Below are 27,138 nucleotides of genomic sequence, written 5' to 3' on the forward strand. Positions count from 1 at the left end.
TAAGATGCAGTCTAGTGCAAATTTGCTGTAATTAAGAGAAGTGAGATAGTGGAAACAAGCACTAATTTTCATGAATAAAAGTCCTGCTAACCACTATTAAGATAGCTTATTAATTTTCTTATAATGTTAGGCAAATAATTTATGATTTTATTGAATAATTTATTCATTATCAATCTGTTCATATTATTGAGATTTAAAAGACCAATTTATGTTACTGTTTTGTTGTTGTTTTTTAGTCTGAGTTTTTTTTTTTCATTGAATACTTTAGGTTGAATGCCTATTTAAGATAGAGTGAGTTGTACTCAAGTCTAACGTGCATAGAATTAAAATTTTTTAAAAATCAGTTTATTAGGAAACAACTGCGTTTTTAAAAGTGGGTTAGTTCTCAGTAGGAAATAAAGTAACAAGATGGTGAGCTGAAAAAGTTGTAGTTTGGCAAACTTTATAAAGAAGAAAAATCTGTATTCTGTGTCCTTGAAACCATTTCTTCATATTGCAGTGAGAATAGGTAAGTGACAGTAGAAAAAATTTTGCAAAGCATTTTTCTTTGCTGATAAGTTAAATTTCTATTCATTAAGTAAAGTCGTATAAAATCAGATTAAATGTATTTTTCTAAAAACATCTGTTGCTTTATATAATATTCTTTAGCCCATTAGGACTGTGGGTTATTTTGGAGGTGTGGGTTTGGTGCAGGGGTGGGAGGTGGTGGGTGGTGGTAAGGATATTAGAAGGAGTGTTTTAGAAACTTGTTTCCTATCCCACCATTCCCAGTATCCTCTATATGTTAGTTATGTTAGTTTAGATTAGTGTGGGGGATGTTAGGAGTGGCCTGGTTTCTTTCCTTCTTTTTCCTAGCCAAGGAAGTATCGCCTGGGGATGCTGGAGGAGAGGCTAGTTCCGATGGGATCAAAGGCACGAAAAGCAAAGAACCCTATTGGCTGCCTTGCTGACAGGTGTAAATCAGGAGTACCCATCAATATGGTTTGGTGGAACAGAGTCACAGAAAACAATTTACAGGTAAAAATAATTTTTATTAGACATTTCTTGAAAGTGAATGTCTTGGCTGCTTTCTGTGTCTGTTTGGGGTGGTGGGTGTGAAAGGATTGGATGACTTAGCTGGTATACTTAGGTAATTTAAAAAATTTTTAATCAGAGTAAAGTTAGTGACCCTTAACCAACTAAATGATTTTTTCTTGGTGGCTTTTTGAGCTTTTCCTCTTTGTAGAATGTTTTACTTCTTTTTGTTTGTTTGTTTTTTGTTTTTTCAGACAGAGTCTCACTCTGTCCCCCAGGCTGGAGTGCAGTGGCGCCATCTCACCTCACTGTAACCTCCACCTCCCAGTTTCAAGATACCATGCCTCAGCCTCTCAAGTAGCTGGGACTGCAGGTGCACACCACCATGCCTGGCTAATTTTTTGTATTTTTAGTAGAGATGGGGTCTCGCCATGTGGGCCAGGCTGGTCTTGAACTCCTACCTCAGGTGATCTCTGCCTTGGCCTCACAAAATGCTGGGATTGCAGGCATGAGCCACCTCTCCTGGCCGAATATTTTACTATATTTAGTTAAATTTAGTTTTTCTGTTTTCAATTTTGTTAATACTTGAGTTCAATTATTTTTACTACCCAAGAGTTATTCAGGATAGGACTACATTCAAGAGTCATATAAGGCCGGGCATGGTGGTGCACGCCTGTAATCCCAGCACTTTGGGAGGCCGAGGAAGGCGTATCACCTGAGGTCAGAAGTTTAAGACCAGCCTGGCCAACATGGTGAAACCCCGTCTCTACAAATATACAGAAAAGAAAAAAAAAATTTTAGCCAGGTGTGGTGGGGAGCACCTGCAATCCCAGCTACTCGAGAGGCCGAGGCAGAAGAATGGCTTGAACCTGGGAGGCGGAGGTTGCAGCAAGCCGAGACTGCACCACTGCACCCACTCCAGCCTGGGCAACAGAGCGAGACTCTGTCTCAAAAAAAAAAAAGAGTCGTATAAAATTTATTACACAAAGTCACATTTATTTGGAATCTGAAGAACAAGATGCTTCATATGTTGTCTTTTTAACATTTTTACTAGGAAACAAAAATTATATGTAAACAAACTTGTCAAGAGTTGCTCTAAAACTAACTTCAATAGTATGTTGTCATAGAGTCATTACAAATACATTCCATCTTTGACTGTACCTTTTTTGTCAATACTGAATAATGCAAATGAAAATTTATGTCAGGTAGTTTCTATATAAGATTTTGAAGTACCAACAAAAAAATTTATATGCCATTTTAATCTGGATTATAATTTTATTTCCATTTTTGAAAAATTGATAATTATTCTGTAATATTGTTTTATTAACCAAATTTCAATTTAGCCAGAGGTAGAATGTCTTTCCTCCCAAACTTGCATTTAAAATATATCCCAAGGCAAAGCCTATAATCCCACATGTACATACCATACACAGAAAAGATATAACAGAGGTAACAAATTGGTTTTACTTCTGTTTCCAACCTTATGTTATAAATAGGTTCCACAGTATTTTGTTCTGTTTATTACTGATACATGAGTAGTATCTGTATTGCCTTGGGCATAGGAATAAATAAATTATTCCAAAAGTAAATATTGCAAAATGTAGTATTTGCTCCAGCTGATATTTTGGTAATATTTTCTAAAGATAAGAAAAGACAGGGGTTTCATATAACCATATGCTTCAAATTTCATTGGAAAGTTTTGGCTCTGTCAATTATGAATAACAGTATAGTTTTTTTTAACTGAATTTGCTTGTCTTTTATATCAGTAGTGGAGAGGTTTTTGATACGGGTTGTTACAATTAGTTTTTAGTTTAAAAAAGAAGGTCTGAAGAAAAAAATTGGACCACAGCTATTTAAGAGCAGATACAAGTGAAATTGGAATTACTTGTAGGTTGTGGGGGTGAAACACTTACCAATGCAGAGGTGTAGCCACTCGACCTCTCCACGACTGCCCCCATTATCCTGGTGGCAGTTCTGAGGTACTTTTTTTTTTAGAATAGCTTGAAAAATCTTTAGGTTGATTATAGTTATGTTTTATTTATAATTAAAATAGTAATAGATTTGCATTAATGTGAAATATTGAATTGGTGTTATCTGAATCTAATGTTTCAAATACTGTTATTTTATACTTCAGGTAGTTCTTTTCCTTTAAGGACATAAGGAATGCTGTACCCAAATTTAGAGCTTTATAATCTCTAAAATGCTTCACTTTACCAGGCACATGTTGAAGTACTGAAAAATACTCATCTCGTCTCTATTACTGTCTGTGTAGATTCCAAACTGGGGGTCTGGAATAGTTTATACAAAGCAAATAGTATGTCAATATATATTTTTGTATTGGAGTTTTTATCTTTTTCTTGTGAGAGAAAAGTAACTTACCAATTCCATACCATTTTTTTTTTCCTTTTGTGTGATTAGAAAGTATTTTTAATATCGTTTTGTGTTTTCGACATATACTAGTTAAAAGAATTGTGTCAGGAGCATATTCATCTTTCCTGTTCCATTTGTTTCCTTAAATCTTAGGTCCTCTCAATCCTAGGGTCAGAAAAATGTTTTAAAATATTTTATGTTAATAATTATGGCTATGTTTCTTTAATGGTTGTCTTGTGCCAGGCACTGTGCTAAGCTCTTTACGTGTATTGTCTTTTGGTATTGCTAATAGCTTATGGGATAGATGTTACTGCTAGATGAAGAAACATCTTCAGAGAAGCTAAGTAGCTCTAAGGTTAAACAGTTAGTAGAGGAACAGATATTTGAGTCCACTTTTGTCAGACTCAAAATCTCTTTACTTCTATGTGCTGTAGCTCTAGTAACTACAGTTGGTTTAATTATCTAACTGGTTAACTGAATTTCTGCAGGACAGCTTTTGAGGATGAGAATGCATCCATAGTTGTATAGACACGGGCTGTAACTTATGTATGACCCTGCAGCATTTGTAAGCTCTGTCATTTTTCCTTGTGCTTCATCTTTTTCCTCTGTGCCATTTAACTACTTTTCTTTCTGGAACTTTAAACATTCCTTTACGTTCATTTCTTAATCTTGACCTAACATCTTGGTCTTTTTCTACTTCTGAAAACAAAGGAAAACCAACAAACCAACTAACAAGAAACTTAACAAAACCTTTGTCCAAGTTTCCGAGCTCTGATGGAATGCAGTCATTCATACTGCATTTATTCTCTTCAGTGCTGGATTTCTTTCAAGAGGCCTATGATTCCCTACCCTTTATTACTTAGTAATCTTTTAACTGATTTTTTAACCAAATATTTTATGATACGAAGGGGCCTGTCTGCCAAACATGGCATTTATTAAACAGTGATACATTTGAAAAATACATATATGGAGCTGCTAATTAGAGAAACAGAGAAGCTTAAAATTTTTCTTAATCTTTTGTAGGTTTGTAGAGGGTAAATTTATTCTTCATATGGCTGTTTGAGATATTGATAAGACCCATCTGATCTCCATTAATATGTTTGTAAAGTCCGCAGTTGGGAACCTTTGGAATAGTTTCCACTCTTTTCTCTAAATTTCCTTACCATCCATTTACTCCTTAAATGTCTGCAAACTGGTGTTACCAAAATTTTATTGAAATTGCTCTCAGAGTTTTCCAGGGATCTCCATAATTGCCAAATCCAGCAGTTTTATTGAGCACTTAATATTGCTGGCTACTTTTTTATTGTGAAACTCTCTCTCTCTCTCTTTTTTTTTTCGAGACAGGGTCTCTCTCTGTTACCCAGGCTGGAATGCAGTAATGCAATCATGGCTCACCTCATAGTCTCGACCTCCTGTGCTCAAGCGATCCACCTGTCTCAGTCTCCCGAGTAGCTGGGACTGCAGGCACATATCACTGTACCCACCTAATTTTTTTTTTTTTTCACTTTTTGTAAAGATGGGGTCTTGCCGTGTTGCTCAGGCTGATCTCGAACTCCTGGGCTCAAGCTATCCTCCTGCCTTGGCACTCCAAAGTGTTGGGATTACAGGTGTGAGCCACTGTACTGGCCATGAAATTTCTTTCTTTGCATTTTTTAATAAAAAAATTTTTATAATACAAAAAATTAGCCGGGCATGGTGGCGGGTGCCTGTAGTCCCAGCTACTTGGGAGGCTGAGGCAGGAGAATGGTGTGAACCTGGGAGGTGGAGCTTGCAGTGAGCAGAGATTGTGTTGCTGCACTCCAGCCTGGGCAACAGAGCGAGACTCCATCTCAAAATAATAATAATAATTTTTTTTTTTTTAAGAGACGGGGGAGTGGGGGTCTCACTCTGTTGCCTAGGCTGATTTTGAACTCCTGGCCTCAAGTGATCCTTCCACCTTAGCCTCCCAAAATACTGGGATTATAGGCATAAACGACCACAACTGCCTCTCTTTGTACTTTTAACTCTTTGTTTCGTCCCTGGCTCCATGTGAGCTCCTGTTCTTGGTTCACTTGTTCTTTGCTTTTTCTTGTATGTCATTGATTCTGAAATGTTACTTTTAGAATTGTCTTCTGAGTTCAAGGCTCAGATTTTCTGTGCCTCTGATACCTTTGCATGTGGGTAAATATGCCACTCTCCCTACAAATCTGGAAAGTCTAGAAATACGGTTTAATTTTTGGTTTTCCAGATTTACTGCTTTGCATATATTCTCCTATACTCCTTCTTCAGTTTATGGCATTATCTTCCCCATCTCCGAGACTAAATATTCCTTCCTTGCCTTCTCTTTCATTCTACCTCTTATTTTTTTTTCTCCCCTGGATTACTTTTTTAATCTAACACTTATTATAAGAAGGAAACTACTGTGCTTTGACAGATCATTAATTAAAATAGAATATATTGGACAGTGTACATTATAACAATAATCACATATTATCCCCATTTGACAACAGAATTGGGCCTTAGGAAAGCTTAATGCTGGTTAGTGGTAGAGCTGCAATTCTAGCCAAGATCTGTTCTAAATCTTGAGATTTTCCTGCTATATTATCTGCCTCTAATTCTTACTTTTTTAAAGTCTACAGTATCTTACCCCTCTTCCCTTTTTTATAAATAGTGAGATTGTTTATTCCTTACGCATAAACAGCTTCTGAATAATTTTTGTCAATTTTTTTTAGGATTTATTCTACCTATCTGGGTTTATCTCTTCATATCCATCCACATATACTACATCCTAACCATATGAGATCTTTTATGTTACATAAAATATAAAATACATTGTCAGTTCTCTGAACCATTGTTAACTGAGCCTGAAAAACAAATCTTCCTTCTTTTTCCTTTAAGAGATGGCTCAAATACTACTTTCTCTGGGGTTACTTGTCTACACAGCAGGCAGGATAGAATATATATATGTATACACACACACACACAATTTGTTTAACTTACTTTACTATTCCTAGTGTATTTGGTGTTTAACAGTTACTTCATTCTGTTTTGTATTAAATTTGTTTGCCTGTTTGTCTTTTTCTACTGGATTGTAAATACTTGAGGTTAAGCATGTGTTTATTTCTGTATCCTGAAGGTATTAGGTTGGTGAAAAAGTAATTGCGGTTTTGCCATTACTTTTAATGCAAAAACTGCGATTACTTTTGCACCAACCCAGTATTTTACTTGTTTTTAAATGCTACCATTTAATTTTTTCCTTTCTTTCTTTCTTAATTTTTTTTCCCCCCAGACAGGGTCTCGCTCTGTTGCCCAGGCTGGAGTGCAGTGGTGCAATCTTGGCTCACTGCAACCTCTGCCTCCCAGGCTCAAGCGATGCTCCCTCTTCAGCCTCCCAAGTAGCTGGGACCACAGGTGTGTGCCACCATGCCTGGCTAATTTTTTTTTTTTTTTTTTTTGGTAGAAACAGGGTTTCACCGTGTTGCCCAGGCTGTTCTTGAAATCCTGGCCTCCCAAAGTGCTGGGATTACAGGTGTGAGCTGCCATGCCTGACCTTAATTTTCTTTTATTGGGTAATATATGTAATTTTGTGGTAATTTATTTTAAGACTTTTCTATATTATTTATTTATTTATTTACTTATTGAGACAGGGCCTCACTCTGTTGCCCAGGCAGGCATGCGGTGGTATCGTCATGGCCCACTGCAGCGTCTACCTCCTGGGCTTAAGCAGTTCTCCCACTTCAGCTTCCCAAGTAGCTGGGACTACAGGTATGTGCAACCGTGCCCAGCTAGGTTTTCTTTGTATTTTTTTGTAGAGACAGGGTTTCTCCATATTGCTCAGGCCGGTCTTGAACTACTGGACTCAAGTGACCCACTTGCCTCAGCCTCCCAAAGTGCTGGGATTACAGGTGTGAGCCACCACACTGGGTCTGGCTTTTCTGTATTTAAAAAAATTAATCATAGACTTTTTGGGGCTTATTTTGAAATGTTAGAGATCTTCCATCTTAAAGTTTAACATTATCCAAGTATTCTTGCTATTTTTTAATCTTTTAAGCCTTGTAATAGACTTAATTACCTCTTGACAGTGTTGTTTAGTGAGAAAGCGTCTCTGCTTTTCTTTTTTCTTTTTTTTTTTTTTTTTTGAGACGGAGTCTTGCTCTGTTGCCAGGCTGTAGTGCAGTGGTGTGATCTCGGCTCACTGCATCCTCCACCTTCCAGCTTCAAGCGATTCTCCTGTTTCAGCCTCCCGAGTAGCTGGGATACAGGCACACTCCACCACGCCCAGCTAATTTTTGTATTTTTAATAGAAATGGGGTTTCACTGTGTTGGCCAGGATGGTCTTGATCTCTCTATCTCTTGACCTCGTGATCTGCCCGCCTTGGCCTCCCAAAGTGCTGGGATTACAGGCGTGAGCGACCACGCCTGACGAGCTTCTCTGTTTTATATTTTTTTCATCATCTCAGCCCAGACACCAAACAGGTGGTGAATGGAAGATCACCTGAGACACCACATCAAAAACACTTCATTTCACCTAAGTGCAAATTCACTTTGATCTTTCCTTTAGTCTTTGCCCAGGATGTTTACCCATCACTGGATGGTTACCTGTCACTTTGCCTGACCAATCTGTATGTGAATTCAAAATTTTGTATTTGTTCTATGACTACATAGTTCAAATTGCCATTGCTTGGGGTTGAAATATTTTATCACCTGTCCTACAGAGTTGTTGTGAGGATTCAAATTTCCAAGCACATAATAGATATTAAATGTCCATTGTCCAGTTTTACCTTATCACCTTATCTCCTAAAGTTGATGTTTGTTTATATTTATTTAGAGTACAGCCTGCAGTTATATTCATATGTGCTTAAATCATGATGTGTGTATAATGGGGCAGTGACACTTGGTCTCTTTTAAGGGCTCACATTTAAATGCTAACTCACTTGAATATTTTGAAAAATAAATGCTTTTTTTGAAAGGACAACTTAATGTGTTTTTTCCTGTGATTTTACATTTCATTTTGAATGAAAGGGTCTGGGAAATGTATGATTTTGTAAATTTCTCATAATATTGCAGGTTAAGATTTACCTAAAAGTAGTGATACATTAAATAAAATCACGCTAATTTTGTCTCAGACTTTTGAAAATTGTGTGGTTGTGAATCATAAGTTATAATATTACTATTGTTTTAGTGAAGTGATACAATTAAATAAGAACTGTTGGACTGTGGATGTGTTAGGGGATCCATTTGATTTCATTGTCTCCTTGTCAGCATCTCTTTTGATGCTACTTTTTTCCCCTTGTCTGATTAAATGGCATTTTTTGTAAGAAGTATTTAATTATAAGAATGCTTACATTAAAATCTCTTGGCCTGTAAATTCTCATGTGAGTTCTAGTTGCTTGTTACTGCTTCCTTTAAGATCTCGGGGGCAGTGGGTGGTTGGAAACTCACTAGATTTACTTCCGTCTTTACTCATTGGCTTTTGGTGTTACTTCAGGTGATTTGTAATCTCTAGGCCACAGGAAATGGGATAATGTAGGCTTTTGATGCAATGGATTGGACTTTGTAAAGGTGAAGCTTCAAGCTATCTACTTAGGGTGCCTGGGGACTTTGAAGAGTTATAGAACTATGATGCAGCTGCAGTGGCCTTTCTGTAAATGTACTACTTTCTGTTCACACATCTCACCCTGGACCTCCTCTTCTCTCTAGCTGATACTCGAAATCTTTAATGTTCTCAGACCTACTCAACCCTTACTCTATCACTTTAGAGTAATAACCTTGTGTTCTTCATGGAAGGGAGAAAAAAGGTCATTAAGAATTCATTGTGGTTCTGTCTACTGTGACAAAGTTTAAAAATTTTAGAAAGAATGAAGTGTGGGCTGGGTGTGATAACTCATTCTTGTAATCCCAGCACTTTGGGAGGCTGAGGCGGGAGGATTCACTTGAGCCCAGGAGTTCGAGACCAGCCTGGGCAACATAGTGAGACCCCTGTCTCTACAAAAGAAAAAATAATAATTAGCTGGGTGTGGTGACATGTGCTTGTAGTCTCAGCTATTCAGGAGGCAGAGGCAAGAGAATCCCATGTGTTCGAGGCTGCAGTGAGCTGTGATTGCACTGTTGCACTCCAGTCTGCGTGACAGAGCAAGACCCTCTTAAAAAACGAAAACAAAAAAACCGTTTCTTAAAAAAAAAAAAAAAAAAAGAAAAGAAATGCCTCATGTATCAGCTTTCTACCTATCTATATTTTCATTAATATTCTTATTTTTCCTCCTGTCTCAGACAAATAGGTGTTTGTTATATGCTGAAGGCCATCTTGATTTTTTTCCAGCAACTTATTCCTTCATGTGTCTCTTTTCAATATTACTCTTATTTCTCTATGTTGGTTACATCCTCTTAACTTATAAACATTCCATGTTTAAATCTTTTCTGATACTTGATGAACCCCACAACAAAGCATGCTACATGAGGAAAAGGTTCTTTGGTCAGTACATTTGGAAAACTCTGCGATACAATTTGGGAAATGGTTCCTACTTATTATGGTGACTACTTTTTCACCTTTTGTTCATCCCTTAATTCCCAATATTTTCCCTTTCCTTTTCACCATTCTATTGAAACTGTTTTTGATAAGATCGTCTAACTGACTTTTTTTTTTTTTTTTTTTGAGACAGAGTTTCGCACTGATTCACCCAGGCTGGAGTGCAGTGGTGCGATCTCGGCTTACTATAGTGTCTGCCTCCCAGGTTCAAGCAATTCTCCTATCTCAGCCTCCCAAGTAGCTGGGACTACAGGCTGCACCACCACACCCGGCTAATTTTGTATATTTAGTAGATATAGGGTTTTGCCATGTTGTCCAGGCTGGTCTCGAACTCCTGACCTCAGGTGATCCAGCTGCCTCAGCCACCCAAAGTACTGGGATTACAGGTGTGAGCCACCACACGCGGCCCCTAACTGACAAAATTAACGGCATTCCTCTTACTTGCCCTCTGCTACAATTGACAGTTGACCATTCTTCTTTTTTTGAAACTTTTATTTTCTTAGCTCTTAGATTGTTATTAGTGGGTTTTTTTTTTTTTTTGTAAGACTTCTTGGCCTTTGTACTGCCCTCAAGAACTCTGCCAAGCTCTGTCATTGACTGTTTTTTCTTTCACTCTTCATAGTGCTCTTCTGTAATCTCACATGTCTTCAATACTTCAGCTCCTTCCTAGTCACATTTGACTCCTGGATACTTTTTTCCCCTCCTAGTCCTCTGCACTCATTCTATTATATTTCTGGTTTCTTCTGAACATCTTCATCTCCATGACATAGGACTTAAAACTCAACCTGTCTAAAATGAACACCAAGTTAGGGATCCTACCCCTCTCACAGAGGCAGGGCGGGTTCCTGTAAAAAATAAAAATAAATGAATAAAAAATAAAATGAACACTGTATATTTTCCTTCAAACCTGTTTTTCATTTACACACATCTGTAGACACTCACTTATTCACAACTATATGCCACCATATATCTTGGTTATTGATATCATTTGGTGTCTAACTTGTGAGCTCTTTTTGACCCCTCACTTCCTTACCTGCCATATCCTTCAGCAACTAAGATCTGTTGCTGGTTTGAAATTATTTTTACTCTGTTAGTTATAATGTAGATCCACCTTTAATTCTTGCTTGGATTATTATATTGTGGTGTCTTAGCTGGTTTCCTGCTTCTAGTCTTCTTTTTCAAACAACTACCTGATTGTCTGATCTTGCCTCTCATCTTTGTCATTGGGGGAAAAAAGGTCAAAATCCCTTATGAAGGCATCCAAGCTGCTCCTTGCTCTTGTTCCTATTGAACTATTTGCGGTACCAGGTAGCTACCATGAAGAGTTCCATGTTCTTGCTTCTCCTTTGACTATTCTTTTTGAACATTCACCTTGCTTGATGTACCCTTCCTTCTGTCTTGATTTAGCAAACTTGTCTTTTAAGATTCAATTCATACATACGGTCTTATGGCCTAATTAAACAGCATTAGATGTTTGCTCACATTGTCCTAGCACTTACCAGATTCTAATTATTCATTTATAGAACTTATCACATAAACTAATATCAATATACTGATCATGGCACATTGTAGATAATATATGTCTTTTGATACATGGATGTTCTGAGTTCTTGAGAGTGTGGAATTGGGTTCAGGATACATTGTATACCTGTGAAATGTCAGCCTGTGAACTTGTAGAACACAGTGTCTATGTTTTATGTCTTTCTTCCTCACAGCGCCTAGTACACTGCCTTGCACAGTGTCTTTTATATATTAGGTATTCAAATAATTAAATGGATGGACCTGGATTATTGATTAGCTGGATGAATATTTGACCTAATGTGTTCCTGAAATTTAATGCTTTACATATTTTTGTAAATTTTCCCTTGGTACAGTTTCATTAAATAAAATATCAACGTGGAAAACATTTGAAAATCTTAATGTATGTTAAAATTTATGATTAATACGGTAGGATTCTTTGTTAGAAAGAATACATCTAAGTATTATAAATTACTGTGGAATATGACAAATAGGTTTTACTGTTATATGGCTATGGATAGAAGATATGCATAAGTAGCAATAATCGTAGCTGTGTAAAGTAGTTCTTGCCTCTTTGGAATGTTGTGATAGTCTCACTTTCCTGTACTACTTATTCACTGACCTAAGTAAACATTTTTGCTCCTTTTAGGGACAGTGATAGAATAAACTAGGTGGTATGCCCTGTGATTATGAATTATTACTGTTATTGGAGCACTTTTACATGTAAATAACTTCAGATTCTTTTAAGTACAGGTTCAGTATACCTTATCCAAAATACTTGGGACTATAAGTGTTTCAGATTTTTTTTTTTTTTGGGTATGTTTGAATCCATTTAGTGGTTGAGCATCTTAAACCTGAGAAGACCTGGCCCGAAATACTGCATTGAACATTGACTTTGAGCATCATGTTTGAGCTCAAAAAGTTTCAGATTTTGGAGCATTTCAGATTTCAGATTTTCTGATTAGGGATACCTAGTTTGTAGCAGATGCACACATCCGGTTTTATTTTTAAGTGTCTTCTATTCTTTGGATACAGATTATCTTTTTATATGCATTGATTTTTTTGGTCTGAATTTAAATGTACAATCCATGTGAATTCTTACGATAATTCCATTCAGCGATGATATGCAAATGAAAAAGGGAATGGTGTAAGTGGTTTTATGATTTAGAAATCTTGAACTTTCTTAGAAGTTTTTTGTAAAAATTATACAGTGGTCCTTCTGTATTCTGTGGGATTGGTTCTAGCAACAACCTCCCCACCACCCGCAGATACCAAAATACTGGGGTACTTAAGGCATAATATTTGCATATAACCTATGTGCATCCTCCAGAATAGCTATTACAATGTAAATGTTTTGTAAATAGTTGCTATACTGTATTGTTTTTGTTTGTATTTTTTAAATTATTGTTGGTTTTTTTTACCCCAAATATTTTTTATCTGTGGTTGGTGGAATCTGCGGATTCAGAACCCATGAATACGGAGTGCTGACTGTATATACTACTGAAAAAAATCAGATACTATAGAAGAGTACGAAGAAGAAGGCAAAAATGTCCCTAGCCAGGTTACCACCCACAGATAACTTGTCTGATATATTTTAGTGACCATCTTTAGCATGTTTTTACACACCTGCGTGCATACGCATTCCCCCATTCCCTCTCAGGCATAAGGAAACTACTTTACATAAATAGCAATTTAGTTTCATTGCTGTTCTCTAGCTTATCTTTTATTTTTACTGAATCAGTAGTATAGGTGTCTCTTTTCATGTTTAATAAAAATATATCAACTCATAATTTTTAATAGTTATACATTATGATATGTTCCACAGTCCACATGACCAAATCCCTACTGGTAGATATTTTACTTATTTCTTTTTTTAAAATACTATAATAAAAAAGTGCTGTGCTAACCTTATCTACTTGTGTCATTTTTCTTCTTAGCTTTAATTCCTAGATGTGAGTTTGCTAGATCAAGGGCATGCTTATTCTTTGCTTATTCTTCTCCCGTCTCCTCCCGTTTTTGTCCTTCCTGCCTGCCTGCCTGCCTGCCTGCCTTTCTTTTTCTTTTCCCCTTCTCCTTCTCCTTCCCTTTTTCCTTTCTCCATTTACCACTCTGGAGTGCGGTGGCATGATCACAGCTCACTGTAGCCTTGATCTTCTGGGCTCAAGTCATCCTCCTATTTCAGCCTCCAGAGTAGCTGGGACTACAGGTGTGTGCTATCATGCATGGCTAATTGTTTTTAATTTTTAGTAGAGATGGGGGTCTTGCTTTGTTGCCCAGGCTGGTCTTGAACTCCTGAGCTCAAGTGATCCTCCACCCTTGGCCTCCTAAAGTAGTAGAATGACAAGTGTGAGCCACTGCATGGCCTTATTTTTCGTTTTGATAATATTATCAAACTGTTCTCATGAAAGGTACACCAGGAGATTGTTAGAGATGTTTATAGTATTATCCATTTCTGGCAAACTTTGTAAAGGATGAGCTAACAACTGTCTTTGGAAATTTACATGTCTATAATTTCAAGCTGTTATGTACAGAGAATTGCTTTATGCTGAGATCATAAAAATTTTTGTTTTCCTCCATTGTAATGTTAAGCTTGTTACTAATTGATCTTCATTTGCCAGGTTCCAACATACACATGCTACTTTCCTCTTAAGATTGTCAAGTTATAAATAGGAGAACTTTTATTTAGAAGAATGCTAATATGAATCTTTTGGAAATACTAGTAATTAGCTTTCTTCTGCTGTCTCCACCAATTTTATCTGATTTAGAAAATTGTATTTCCTTTATTGAGATGCTTAAATCAGAGGGCTTAGTTTGCTTCAGAAAGTTTATAAACTATATTATTAGACTAATTTTACAATAGTCATTGTATTTAGGTGTCACTTTTAACTTTTTTTTTTTTTAATTAAACTTTGCAGGTTTTAAATAGGTCAGTTTCTGACTAACCCAGAAGTTGAGTATATTTTGATAATACATTTTAAATTGGCCATATTTGTATGTGCTTGAAATAAGTGGAAATAACAATTCATTAAATAACAACAACAAAAAAAACCTCATGTGAACCTGGGGATTCTTGTTACTATCTGACTACTCCTTTCCATCTCCCTCTGTTCCTCTTTATCCTGTATTGCTTATTAACACTGGAGACTAGTAAAATTAGGTCTGAATTGGGCTGCTCTTTAGGTCCATGGATCTCATCTTTATTTTTTTTGAGACAGGGTCTTGCTCTGTCATCCAGGCTGGAGGGTAGTGATGTAGAGATGGCTCACTGCAGCCTTCACCTCCTGGGCTCAAGCAGTTCTCCTGAATAGCTGGGACCACAGGTGCGTACCACCACACCTGGCTAATTTAAAAAAATTTTTTTTTTTTTTGTAGAGAGAGTGTCTCTTCTTGTTGCCCAGGCTGATCTCAGACTCTTGGCCTTGAGCAGTCCTCCCACCTTGGCCTACCAAAGTTGTAGGATTACAGGTGTGAGCGGCCGTGCCTGGCTGGGTCTCATCTTTTTATGTCTTTTTAGATCACTTTAACAAGGCAAAAAAAATTCCTCCACCCTGTCTTTCTTTCTCATTATTAGTACCCTCTCTTCTGCTTTTCCAGATAATTCACTGCTCATTGCTGTTGCCTAGTCACTCCCAGTGGCATGGATAGAAATAATTGTATTGGAGAAATATTTATGTAAAATAGACTGTGACTTGGTGCTTCAAAGATGTGGGCATTATCAAAAGGACAGTTAGTTGAACTGTGCGTGTGACATGATTTATCTTTTTAGGAAAGAGATTGTAAGGAAAGCACAACAAAACTTGAAAAACCGACTTTATTAAGAAAGTAGATTGAATTGCTCACAAGTTATTTGAAATGGTGTTTGTAGATCGCCTCTCTCCTAGTGGGTGTTTAATCTAACCAAAAAGAGTTGGCTAAACTTTATATATTGATAACTCAAAGTCAAAAAATTCCTTAATATTTTCAAAACATTACCACTAAATTTGTCTTCTGGGCAAGGTGAAAGAACAGAGATTAGACTTACCTCTCTTCAGAAACAGCTAAAAAACTGAACAAAAACATATGTAACAGCAGTTTTCAAGACATGAGATATCAGACAGTGAAGGACAGTGATCCCTGAGAGATGGAAAACAAATGAGGTGAACTTTGTGATTAACCCAGCTTACTACCTTGGGAGAGTTTCCCAACCTTGTACAGAAAGGGGGACATCAGGTGGAGCCTGCTGATCTGTCTGAATTGAGGAGACCAAACTGGAAGTCCACAGTGGCTAAGGTGGCAATACTATACAAGAAAACATACTGAAGAAGAGAGAGCTCACATACAGAGAGAACTCTGGCAATTTACCAAGGAATCCCTCTTGAATCTTTAGCTGATGTGAATTCAGGATGTGAATGAAGAGGCTACCAGAGCTGGAAAAAGCAGTTGCCAAGAAGATCACAGTCAACAATTCTCAGATCTATACATGGCCAGGAGTAGTTCCTGTTCTCACTGGCCAACATGGAAAACTTTGTAACTCGTGAAGCACCAAGTAAGGCTAATTGGAAGCCATTTCCCTCAGTAGTGGGGCCAAATTAGCCTTAGAATAAATTCTTCCCTGGTTCCTCCTGACAAAACTTAAAAGCAAGACCTGGAAGAATCAAACTAATTTGTAAGCAGTTTAACTACAACGGAGAGCAAAGGTCAAGAAGATTTATAGGAATATGAAAATACCCAGCACCCAGCAGATAAAAGTCACATTACTTACCATGTAATCAAAAGTACCAGACAGGCAAAGGAGGAGGAAAGTAAGACCCATAAAGAAAAGAAAATGTAATCATTCAAAACTGATCCAGAAATAGTTACGTGAAAACATCAACAATAATTATTATAACTGTATTTCATATGTTGAGGAAGCTTAGAGGAAAGATTAAACATGTTAGTACAGGAGTGAAACATATATACATAGATAAGAAATCCAAATCAGACTTTGAAAGTTGAAAGCTATAGTGTCTGAAATGAATAATATGTTTGATGGGATTAATGGCAATAGACATTGCAGAACAGTTTAGTGAACTTGAAGGCATAGCAATAGAAACTGCCCCAGAAAACCACACGCAGAGAAAATGTGAGCCATGGGATAACATCAGGTGACCTAATATCCTTATAATTGGAGTTCCTGATGGGGCTGATGGGATGTGCAGAAAAAGTATTTTAAGAAATAATGGGCAACATTTTCCAAACTTGATGAAGCTGTAAACCCACAGACTCAAGGTGTCCAGTGAACCACAGGCAAAATAAACATGAAGAAAATTACATCAAGGCACATCAAAGAAGCAGCCATACCAAAAAACAAAACAAAACCATTTTTGAGGAATAACAATACCATTGGCTTTCTGTATCCATAGGTTCTGCATTCTTGGATTCAACCAATCATGGACCGGGGGAAGAAAAAAAACCCAAACACCAAAAAAATCATACTACAATAAAAATAATACAAATAATGCCATATAACATTTATATTTCATTAGGTATAAGTAATCTAGAGATGATTTAAGGTATACAGGAGTATGCACCTATATGCGTAGACTACTAGGCATTTAATATGAGGGACTTAATTACCTGTGGATTTTGGTATCTGCAGAGGAGCTGGAGGAGGGTCCTGGAACCAGTCTCGTGCAGATACTGAGAAACCACAGTACTGATAGCTGATTTCTCACTGGAAATAATACAAATTGTAGACAGTATAACAGTATCTTTAAAATACAGGAAGGAAAAAAAAGTGTCACCCTAGAATTCCATACTTGGAAAAAATATCCTGCAAAAATGCAGTCAAATTGAGTGCATTTATGCACTCAGAAACTGGTAAAATTCAAACGAGGTGGGCAGTTTAGCTAAAATTATTGCACCAGTGTTTACGGTTTTGAAAACGTACTATGGTTATGTAAGATGTTACCTGTCATCAAAGAAGGTAAAAGGTACCATTTCTTGTGAGTCTCACATTATGTCAAAAGAAATTTTTTTGAAAAAAAAGCAAAAAAAAAAAACAAAAAAAGGTTGGGGGATACTTCAGACTATTTGTTGAACTCTCACAACTTCGTAATAGAAAATTTAAAAATGCATTAAAAGTAGTCAAAAAATGTGGACACTTCAAAGAAGATATAAAATGGCAAATAAGTTATTTGGGAAATGCTAATTAAAACCACAATGAGATACCACTACACACCTATTAGAATGTGTAAAATGAAAAAGACCAACCAAAGTATGTATTCCTGAGTACATAGAGCAACTTGATCTCTTATACAGTGCTGGTGGATGTAGTAAAATAGTACAACTAGGCTGGAGTATCGCTTGAGTGGCTGTAGTGAGCAATGATCTCTCCAGTGTACTCCAGCCTGGGTGACAAAGCAATACCCTGTCTCCAAAAGAAAAAAAAATAAAAAATCACAACTACTTTGGAAAACAGTTTACTAACTTAAAAAGGTTATATATACATACGTGTTATATGCCCAAATCATTCACTGCTACGTTTTTAACCAAGAATAATGAAATGTGTATTTGTTTACAAATGAAACGTGTATTTGTGTACAAAGACTTGTGTACAAATCTTCACAGCAGCTTTATTTGTAATAGCCAAAACTTGGAAACAATCTAAATATCTAATGGATGAAAGGATAAACAAATTATAGTATATTGATAATGTCGAATACTAGTAAGCAATACAAACGAAGTATTGATAGATGCAGTGAAGTGGATCAATCTTCATGCTGAGTGAAAGAACCCAATCAACTTTTTTGCAACGAGTTTGCCACCAGAACACAGGTGTCATGAAAACTACCCCTAACAGCCAAAATGGGAAGAGACTTTTATCAACATTGTCTTCATTGGACACATAGATTCAAGGCAAGTCCACCGCTACTGGCCATCTGATCTACAAATGTGGTGGAATCAACAAAAGAATCATTGAAAAATTGGAAAAGGAGGCTGCTGAGATGGGAAAGGGCTCCTTCAAGTATTCCTGGGTCTTGGATAAACTGAAAGCTGAGCATGAATGTGGTCTCACTATTGATATCTCCCTGTAGAAACTTGAGACCAACAAGTACTATGTGACTTAGCATTGATGCCCCAGGACACAGAGACTTCATCAAAAACATGATTACTGGGACATCTCAGGCTGACTGTGCTGTACTGATTATTGCTGCTGGTGTTGGTGAAATTGAACCTAGTAGCTCCAAGAATGGGCAGGCTGGTGACCATGCCCTTCTGGCTTACACACTGGGTGTGAAACAACTAATTGTTGGTGTTAACAAAATGGATTCCACTGAGCCAACTTACAGCCAGAAGAGATATGAGGAAATCATTAAGGAAGTCAGCACTTATATTAATAAAATTGGCTACAATCCTGACACAGTAGCATTTGTGCCATTTGCTGGTTGGAATTGTGACAACATGCTGGAGCCAAGTGCTAACATGCCTTGGTTCAAGGGATGGAAAGTCACCCATAAAGATGGCAGCACCAGTGGAACCACACTGCTTGAGGCTCTGGACTGCATCCTCCCACTAGCTTGTCCAACTGACAAGTCCTTGCGCCAGCCTCTCCAGGGTGTCTACAAAATTGGTGGTATTGGTACTGTGTCTGTGGACCGAGTGGAGACTGGTGTTCTCAAACCCGTTATGGTGGTCACCTTTGCTTCAGTCAGCGTTACAACTGAAGTCTGTTGAAATGCACCATGGAGCTTTGAGTGAAGCTCTTCTTGGAGACATTATGGGCTTCAATGTTATGAATGTGTCTGTCAAAGATGTTTGTTGGGGGAGTGTTGCTGCTGACAGCAAAAATGACCCACGAATGAAGGCAGTTGGCCTCACTGCTCAGTGATTATTCTGAACCATTCAGGCTAAATCAGTGCTGTCTATGCCCTTGTACTGAATTGCCACACAGCCCATGTTGCATCCAGGTTTGCTGAGCTGGAGGTAAAGATTTATTGCCATTTTGGTAAGAAGCTGGAAGATGGCCCTAAATTCTTGAAGTCTGGTGATGCCGCCATTGTTGATATAGTTCCTGGCAAGCCCATGTGTGCTGAGAGCTTCTCAGACCATCCTCCTCTGAGTTGTTTTGCTGTTGGTGATGTGAGACAGACAGTTGCTTGCTGTGGGTGTCATCAAAGCAGTGGACAAGAAGGCTGCTGGAGCTGGCAAGGTCACCAGGTTTGCCCAGCAATCTCAGAAGGCTAAATGAATATTATCCCTAATACCTGCCACTCTAGTCTTAATCAGTGGTGGAAGAATGGTCTCAGGACTGTTAGTTTCAGTTGGCCATTTAAGTTAATAGTAAAAGACTGGTTAAAGATAACAATGCATCTTAAAACCTTCAGAAGGAAAGGAGAATGTTTTGTGAACTACTTCATTTTTGTTTTTTTTCTTTTTTCTTTTGCATGTGGTAGTTTTAAGTTACTAGTTTTTTAAATCAGTACGTTTTAATGGAAACAACTTGACCGAAATTCTGTCGCAGAATTTTGAGACCCATTAAAACAAAGTTTAGTGAGAAAAAAAAAAGCCAGGTAAAAAATACATATATGTGTATGACCCATTTATGTGAAATTTTAAAAAATGCAGACTAATTCATAGTGACAGAAAGTCTCAGTGGTTTCCTGGAGACTCGGGGGCAGAGAGCAGAGAGGGATGGAAAGGAGAGAGGGGTTTAGAAGAGGCCTGTGCAGACTTTAGTATGATGTTTATGGTCATTATATTGATTTGGGTAATGGTTTCCAGGTTGTATATCTGTGTCAAGAGTTACCAAAGTTTTAAGTATGTGCAGTGTATTACATGTTAATTATATCTTAAATAAAGTTGTTAACAAAAAGTCACCAGGTTAGGTTTTCATTCAGAGGATGGAAAGATTACTGATACCAATTTACAGAGCCCTTAAGATAGCTAAAGCAGGCCGAGCTCTTTAAAGAGCTGTCCAATAGTTTTATGAGTTTACTATGTGATTAAAATAACCCTGACCAGTATTAAGGAATATTAGTTTCTCATTCATCCCATCATTGTATGATAACAATTTTTTTCTTATAGGCCTTTTTGGGCCATATATGCAATGAAATGTTACATATCTTATGTTCTGTTATCATTCAACAGAAACTTCTTGTCTTTCCATCTAATTTAAAAAAAAAAAAATTAGGCCAGGTGTGGTGGCTCACGCCTGTAATCCCAGCACTTTGGGAGGCCAAGGTGGGCAGATCTCTTGAGGTCAGGAGTTCGAGACCAGCCCAGCCAACATGGTGAAACCCCGTTTCCACTAAAAACAAAAATTAGCTGGGTGCGGTGGTGGGCGCCTGTAATCCCAGCTACTCTGGAGGCTGAGGCAGGAGAATCACTTGAACCCGGGGGGCAGAAGTTGCAGTGAGCCGAGATCACGCCACTGTACTCCAGCCTGGGTGACAGAGTAAAACTCTGTCTCAAAAAAAAAAAAATGATAATAATTACAACAACATTTAAGCTAACGGTCAGGATTCTTGATTTATTATATTTGGGTCTAGAAGGTAGCAGTAGGGATCATTTTTGAAAGTTGGGGGATGATGTCATTTTGGAGAACTCACTATATAAGAAGCACTTGGTTGTTTTGGACATGAAAATTGGGGGGCAGGCTGGGCACAGTGGCTCACGCCTGTAATCTCAGCACTTTGGGAGGCTGAGGTGGGCAGATCACTTGAGGCCAGGAGTTTGAGACCAGCTTGGCCAACATGATGAAACATCGCCTCTACCAAAAATATAAAAATTAGCCAGGCTTGGTGACACACACCTGTAATCCCTGTTACTAGGGTGACTGAGGCAGGAGAATCACTTGAACCTGCGAGGCGGAAGTTGCAGTGAGTGAAGGTTGTGCCACTGCACTCCAGCCTGGCAACAGAGTGAGATTCTGTCTCAAAAAACAAAAAAAAAAAACAAAAAAAAAATTGTGGGGTAAATTTGAGTGTATGAGAATCTTAGACTATTGAATGAACATTAATTTTTTAAAATGTCCACTTAGAACTATTTAAAATATAAATGTAAATTAGGGTTTTAATTATGAATATAAATGAGTGCATATCTGTATATTTTACAGAAACCAAAAATTTAATATTATAGAGAAATATCTGTCTTTAGGAAAGGATTATTCAAACATAGGGCAGGGATAGTAAAACTTTAGTTTTTTTTTTATTTCTATTTTTCTTATTTATCCCAAACTCCTTATTGTTGTTGAAGTTAGTCAAATAATTTATATAACTCAAGTTCTTATGTCATCTAATCCTAGATAAAACCTTTGCCTCCTACGCCTGAAAGAAATAGGTTCTTTTCTCAACAGGTATTTCATTTTAATGTGATACTTGTTCTAGTTACCAGTTTAGCCTTATCTTTCAAAAAATTATTCTTAACATGTTAAAAATATATACCTATGCTATTTTTAATAGATTTTATAGTTTTAAAAAAAGATTTATATTTTAAACCAGTAGAAGTTTTAAGAATGCATCTTTATTGTTACATGTTATTTTAAAGATTTTTATCATGAAAAAGTATTCTAGGTAAGGTCTTAATGTCTGATTTTTAATTTAAATGTATCTGATCATTTTCTGATCTGGCTACAATTAATTTATATTATCTATTAAAGATCTTTTTTGTGTGCTGTTGTACCTGAATCTTACATAATTATTTTTTCTGCCATTTAAATTATTTTATCTTTAATCTCAAGTGCTCACAGTTGAACAAAACAAACTCTCAAACCACCAAATCAAGGAATACTAAATCAAGAAAGGAAGGAGAGTTTTAGGTCATCCTTTTCAGTTCTTAATTCAGATTCATTGTTGAGTAGGTTTTGGCATCCGTGGTTATTGAATCTGTAGAAGTTACAGTGTTGTATGTAACTCTTAATAGTTAGGTTAATTTTAATAACTTCCACTCGTACATATTTGGAGGTCCTTTATAATTTGTTATGAAAGGTAGAATGGACCTTCCCCTCTTTTTTCCCCTTTACAGGGTCTCAAAAATAATAAAAATACTCTTTCAAAATAATAATGTTAGAGAAACTCATTTTTGAAATTAGTCTGTTATTTACTGTAATTATAGGATATATGTGAAATAGAAACTGGGTAATACCTGCTTCTCAGGAACACACTAAAAGTATTCATATTGTGTATTATTTTCCTTATGTAATTTTGCTGTCTCCTGGTAATCTTGCGTAATCCTGAAGTCCACGTCTCTAGACATTTTGGACTATTTTATCAAGATATCAATGGCTTTTATCTTGACCCTCAACTTCTAAGATTTAGGTTTAACTGGGACATACCGGCCCTGACATACTTTTCATTCTGTTGGTAGCCATTTGTTCCCTTATAACTAGGAAGGTACTACATTAGTAAAATGCAGTGGCTGGTTTTCTACTCCAGAAATCAAGGAATTGGCCATCTGTTTAGAGAACATGCCACTGTTTTCGGGAATGTTACAGTTGGAAATTTTTTAAAAACACATTTAAGTCATAAAAGAGGATTTTTTTCCCCTTTGGAAAATATAGCCTCAGACCTGATTATACTTTTTCAGAAATTCATGCCTTAGATGTGGCAGTAAAAGATTGATTCTGTAGTTCTAGTGTATTTTAATTAAGCCCAGATTTAGCATTTGTTCTATATTTTATCACTTTTTATTTAACTTTAGCTGGCACATAACTGATAATACTCGTTTTGGAGTTTACATTTGGGTTAGCCTGGTGACTTGTTACCTTCCAGATCTAGTATTTTGAACTCTTAACTCATTCAAATTAAATAGGGAAGTTGTTCTTTCTGCCTCCTGTGGAAATTTAATGTGGACAATATTATATAGACTTTTTATGAATCTTATGTATAGTTTCATATGTTCTAGTATTTCTTAAAGCTAAAAATACCATGCCACTTGAATATATAAAGAGTTGTAGCATAGTACCACTGTGAAAAAGGTGTTTTCCGTGTAATCTCATAGCCAAATATTTTTCAGTGTAACAAGTCACGCATGGTACTGCGTGGGCATTAGGATCGCTTTAGTTTTTCTTATATCTTGATTCCTCCCATATTTGCCGTGTTTTTAAATGTTTCTCTAACCTTTACTTTGTTACTTAAATACATGATACCATATTATTAGGGAAATGTTTGAAGTACCTACAAAAAAGAAAGTGATTAATTTTGGAAGAAAGGCAGTTTTGACCTTTATCTTGGTAGAAGTGGTTTAAAGATACTAAACTTGAAATTTGTTGCTCAGTTTTGAGGTAATCTCAACCTCCCAGTTCTCTAAAACTTAGTAGTTTGGTAATGATGCATGCTTGATAATAAAGACAAATTTTACACATTACTGAGGTTAAAATTCTGCAAATGAAATGATTAAAGTCTTCAAATTTGATGATCAGATTTCCTTTAAGAAATATAATTATGACACACCAAAATATGGAACCGAAAACACTTGTTAATCCTTTCAATAATGTATTTTACTTAGTAAATAAAGCGCTGTGGAATATGCCTAGTAGATTCAATGTCTTTTTTCGGCTTAAAGTGTGTTAACTTACTATATTTGATTTTTAAATAGACACCAAATCCTACTGCAAGCGAGTTTATTCCTAAAGGAGGATCAACCTCCAGGCTGAGTAACGTGTCCCAGTCAAATATGTCTGCCTTCTCTCAAGTTTTCTCTCACCCATCCATGGGAAGCCCTGCTACTGCTGGATTAGCGCCAGGTAAGTTTAGTAACTATTTCCAGTGAGTTCCAGATACCATGTCTGTAAGCACCATTTACTATTAATTTATCGGAACTGAAATTGTATACTTGAATGATTCACATTTGAACAAATTAAGAGCTTTATGTTCTAGTTTTTGGTACCATAGGCCAAATGTGTAGTTGAGAATTTTAAAGCAAAATTTAAATATGAATGAAATTACATATAAGAATTTTTATATATAAAACTCACAAAAAAATTTAAAGGGGAAAATGGTTATTTAGGAAAAAAATCTATCTTTTTGTATTTCTCTATTTTTAAAACTTTGTGCTGTTTCACTCAAACTTATAAAGGCATCAGAAAGAACGTGAATATTTATGTACATATGCCTCAGAGTCCTCCTTTTACATTAAATTTCTAAAAAATAATTTAATCATTCTACATCTTTAGATGGTATTCCCTTTCAGATATTTGATTATAAATGCTATAGTAGTAATTTTAAATTGGGTAAAGTATTATAAACAGTAGTAGGAAAAAAATATACTACATGAGGGATCATTGCAGTAGAGAAAAACACTTTTTAGTTATCTTCTGCCCATAATGTACCCATAAAGTGTACCCATAATGACAGAACAATTTGGGCAAATGTGCTTGTACTCCAGGAGTCCTGAAGGCATAGTTCAATGTGACCCTTTGAGAAATCTATGATTCTTTGCAGTCTTCATTTTTATCTTAAGAATTCATGCCGATTTTGCATCTGCTACTCCATAATGTTTATTTTAATATAAAAATATTTAAATTTTTAAAATTAACATCACTTATCCCCACTGCTGTGTACCTTGATTTGGAAAGTAAGGTGGTATGCACAATCATATTGAATTCATAGTAAGTGCTGAGCAGATTGGTATCTTATGTTTGTCAAATGTTTGAGTTGCACACACAAATTATGCTTCTAGAACCTATACAGGAAAATCATCACTTGGTCTTGGACATTAAAAAAAAAACAGAAATAAAATGAAATATATACACACACTAAAACAAAGCCAAAGGATATATCTAGATCAGCCAGGAACTGGTACTGTCTCCAGGGCTTAATCTAATTAGTAAGTAAATCTTTGATTTAAATACTCATATATCTAATTCAAGGACCTCTTTGGGAAGAAAAATGGGAGAAGTTAAAGATAACACAGTGGAGCAGAGCATCTGTTTTAGCATTAAAGTATCAGAGTACTCAGATCTTAATAACCTTGTGTTGCTAAGGATTTTGTCAGCGCCTCATTTCCCCACCATTCTTTCTCTTACTACCCGTCTCCCTTCCAACTCCCCTCCCACCACTTGTTCCCTTACCTTTTCTTCTACTTTGGTTTTTTTCCAGGTTCAGTTAAATTTGTAAGCATTTTCCTTTCTTCCCTAGAGAGCAGTGTCAGAATTGAATATCTCTGGTAGCCTTAAAGTTTTATTGTAAGTAATATACTACTATGATTTTTCTCTTGTTGAGGTGTGTTCACATTGTTTACATGAGCATAATCTGCAAATGAGCTACACATCTTAAAATTTCTTAGGCATTGTCTAGACTTCTGAGCAGTGTTGTAATTCAACTTTATATGTCTCTTTCCAAAGCATCCACAATAATGGGATCCATATAGCAATCAGAAAACTTTGGCCTTAATTACATGCCAGTTTATTTTGGCCTAACAATACTTCCTTCCTCGTATCAGAAATAAACATTTTGTTAACTTATTTCATGAAACTAATTTAGACATGCCATTCAAAAAAAATTAGCCTTTTCAATTGGAGGAGTTAAAAATATTAAAGGGAATTTTAAATTTAAAAACATTCAGTTTAAGAAAATCCATTAATGCTTATGGTATAGGTATAAGCTTATTTGGAGGTAGGTATATTCATTGGTCCCAATTGGACCTCACAATAGAAACTTAGGGTGAAATTAATTAATTTAAAAGTTAAATTAGCTGAAAATCTATTCTTCTACATAGCCCTAGCATTAAATGGTTATTCTAGCTCCTCTTAACAATGAAAGTGATCACTCTCTGGAACCATTGGAAATAGGTCATTATATCATATGAAATGTATTCTTGAATTCTAATGACTATTATTTTAAAAGTGCTCTTCATTCAGATGACAACTCAGTTAAAATATTTTTCAACAATGATGAATTATTTTGCATTAATTATTTTTTCTGTTTGGTTATTGGTTTAACACTCTGGAGATGAGCAAAGAAAAAATATTTAAGTCTGCCTTTCGGAAAAACCATTGTACTCTCAGTGTCTTCCATCATTTCTTACCTACAAATGTTGTTTTGTTTAAGGAAGGGTTCTTGACATTTGCCGTGTAAGGTTATAGAATAAATAAAGAGTTTATTTACCTACGGTAATGGTGATTTAGTTTATTTTTAATTCTTACTGTCTATTATAGGTGTAACTCATTGATTTTAGTTACAAGTTTTTAATTTAAAGTTTCTATCCCCAAAACTATTGCCCTCGAAAGTATCAAATTACTATAAAATATGAAACCTTAAATACTTTGACACTTATGTAAACTAGGGTAACATCATTTTCATTACGTATAGGAAAGTACATATCTAAATATATTTTTGACCAAATATATTTGTCAAAATTTTTAGGCCAGTTTATTTTGTCCCAATATTTGAGCAAAGTTGAGTGGATATTAAGAGTGGGTTTCCTCAAATTATGAGGAACAAAGGCATAATGCCTGGCACAAAGGAGACCCTGAGTGAATCACATTGCTTCTTAAAAATCTGTTTTGATCACTTAAGAAAAAATAAGTCATGTTTTTGGTATATGTCTCAATGTAAGAAATAAAACTTTATACAAATATTTGAATTTACTCACAGCTAATTAGGTTTTTAAAAAGCGTTAAAATTTGTGACATGTATTTCTATCAAATTGTATACACACTCATTTTTTAATTTAAGGAATCAAGGATTTATAGATACAGTTTTGTTATGCACATTGAACCTATGAACAATAGCTACATTTCTAAGTATCTTTTGTGAAGTTAGTTGTTTTAA

General features: G+C 36.1%; 1 protein-coding gene and 1 pseudogene across 7 annotated transcripts in view; both read left to right on the top strand.

Moving 5' to 3' along the window:
• Positions 1–27,138, top strand: part of PAN3 (poly(A) specific ribonuclease subunit PAN3) — a 162,755-nt gene that overhangs the window by 64,066 nt on the left and 71,551 nt on the right. For 5 of the 7 annotated variants that reach the window (XM_034936502.3, XM_034936498.3, XM_034936499.3 and 2 more), the window contains 2 exons: positions 856–1,017; positions 23,963–24,110. In XM_034936502.3, the coding sequence (XP_034792393.3) occupies positions 856–1,017; positions 23,963–24,110 (310 nt within the window). The remainder of the gene's footprint in view (positions 1–855; positions 1,018–23,962; positions 24,111–27,138) is intronic. The other 2 variants (XM_063595692.1, XM_034936500.3) reach the window with 1 other exon arrangement.
• On the top strand, positions 14,738–22,149 carry LOC117975559 (elongation factor 1-alpha 1-like; annotated as a pseudogene).

This window comes from Pan paniscus, chromosome 14, assembly GCF_029289425.2.
Source record: "Pan paniscus chromosome 14, NHGRI_mPanPan1-v2.0_pri, whole genome shotgun sequence".
Taxonomy (NCBI): Eukaryota; Metazoa; Chordata; class Mammalia; order Primates; family Hominidae; genus Pan; species Pan paniscus.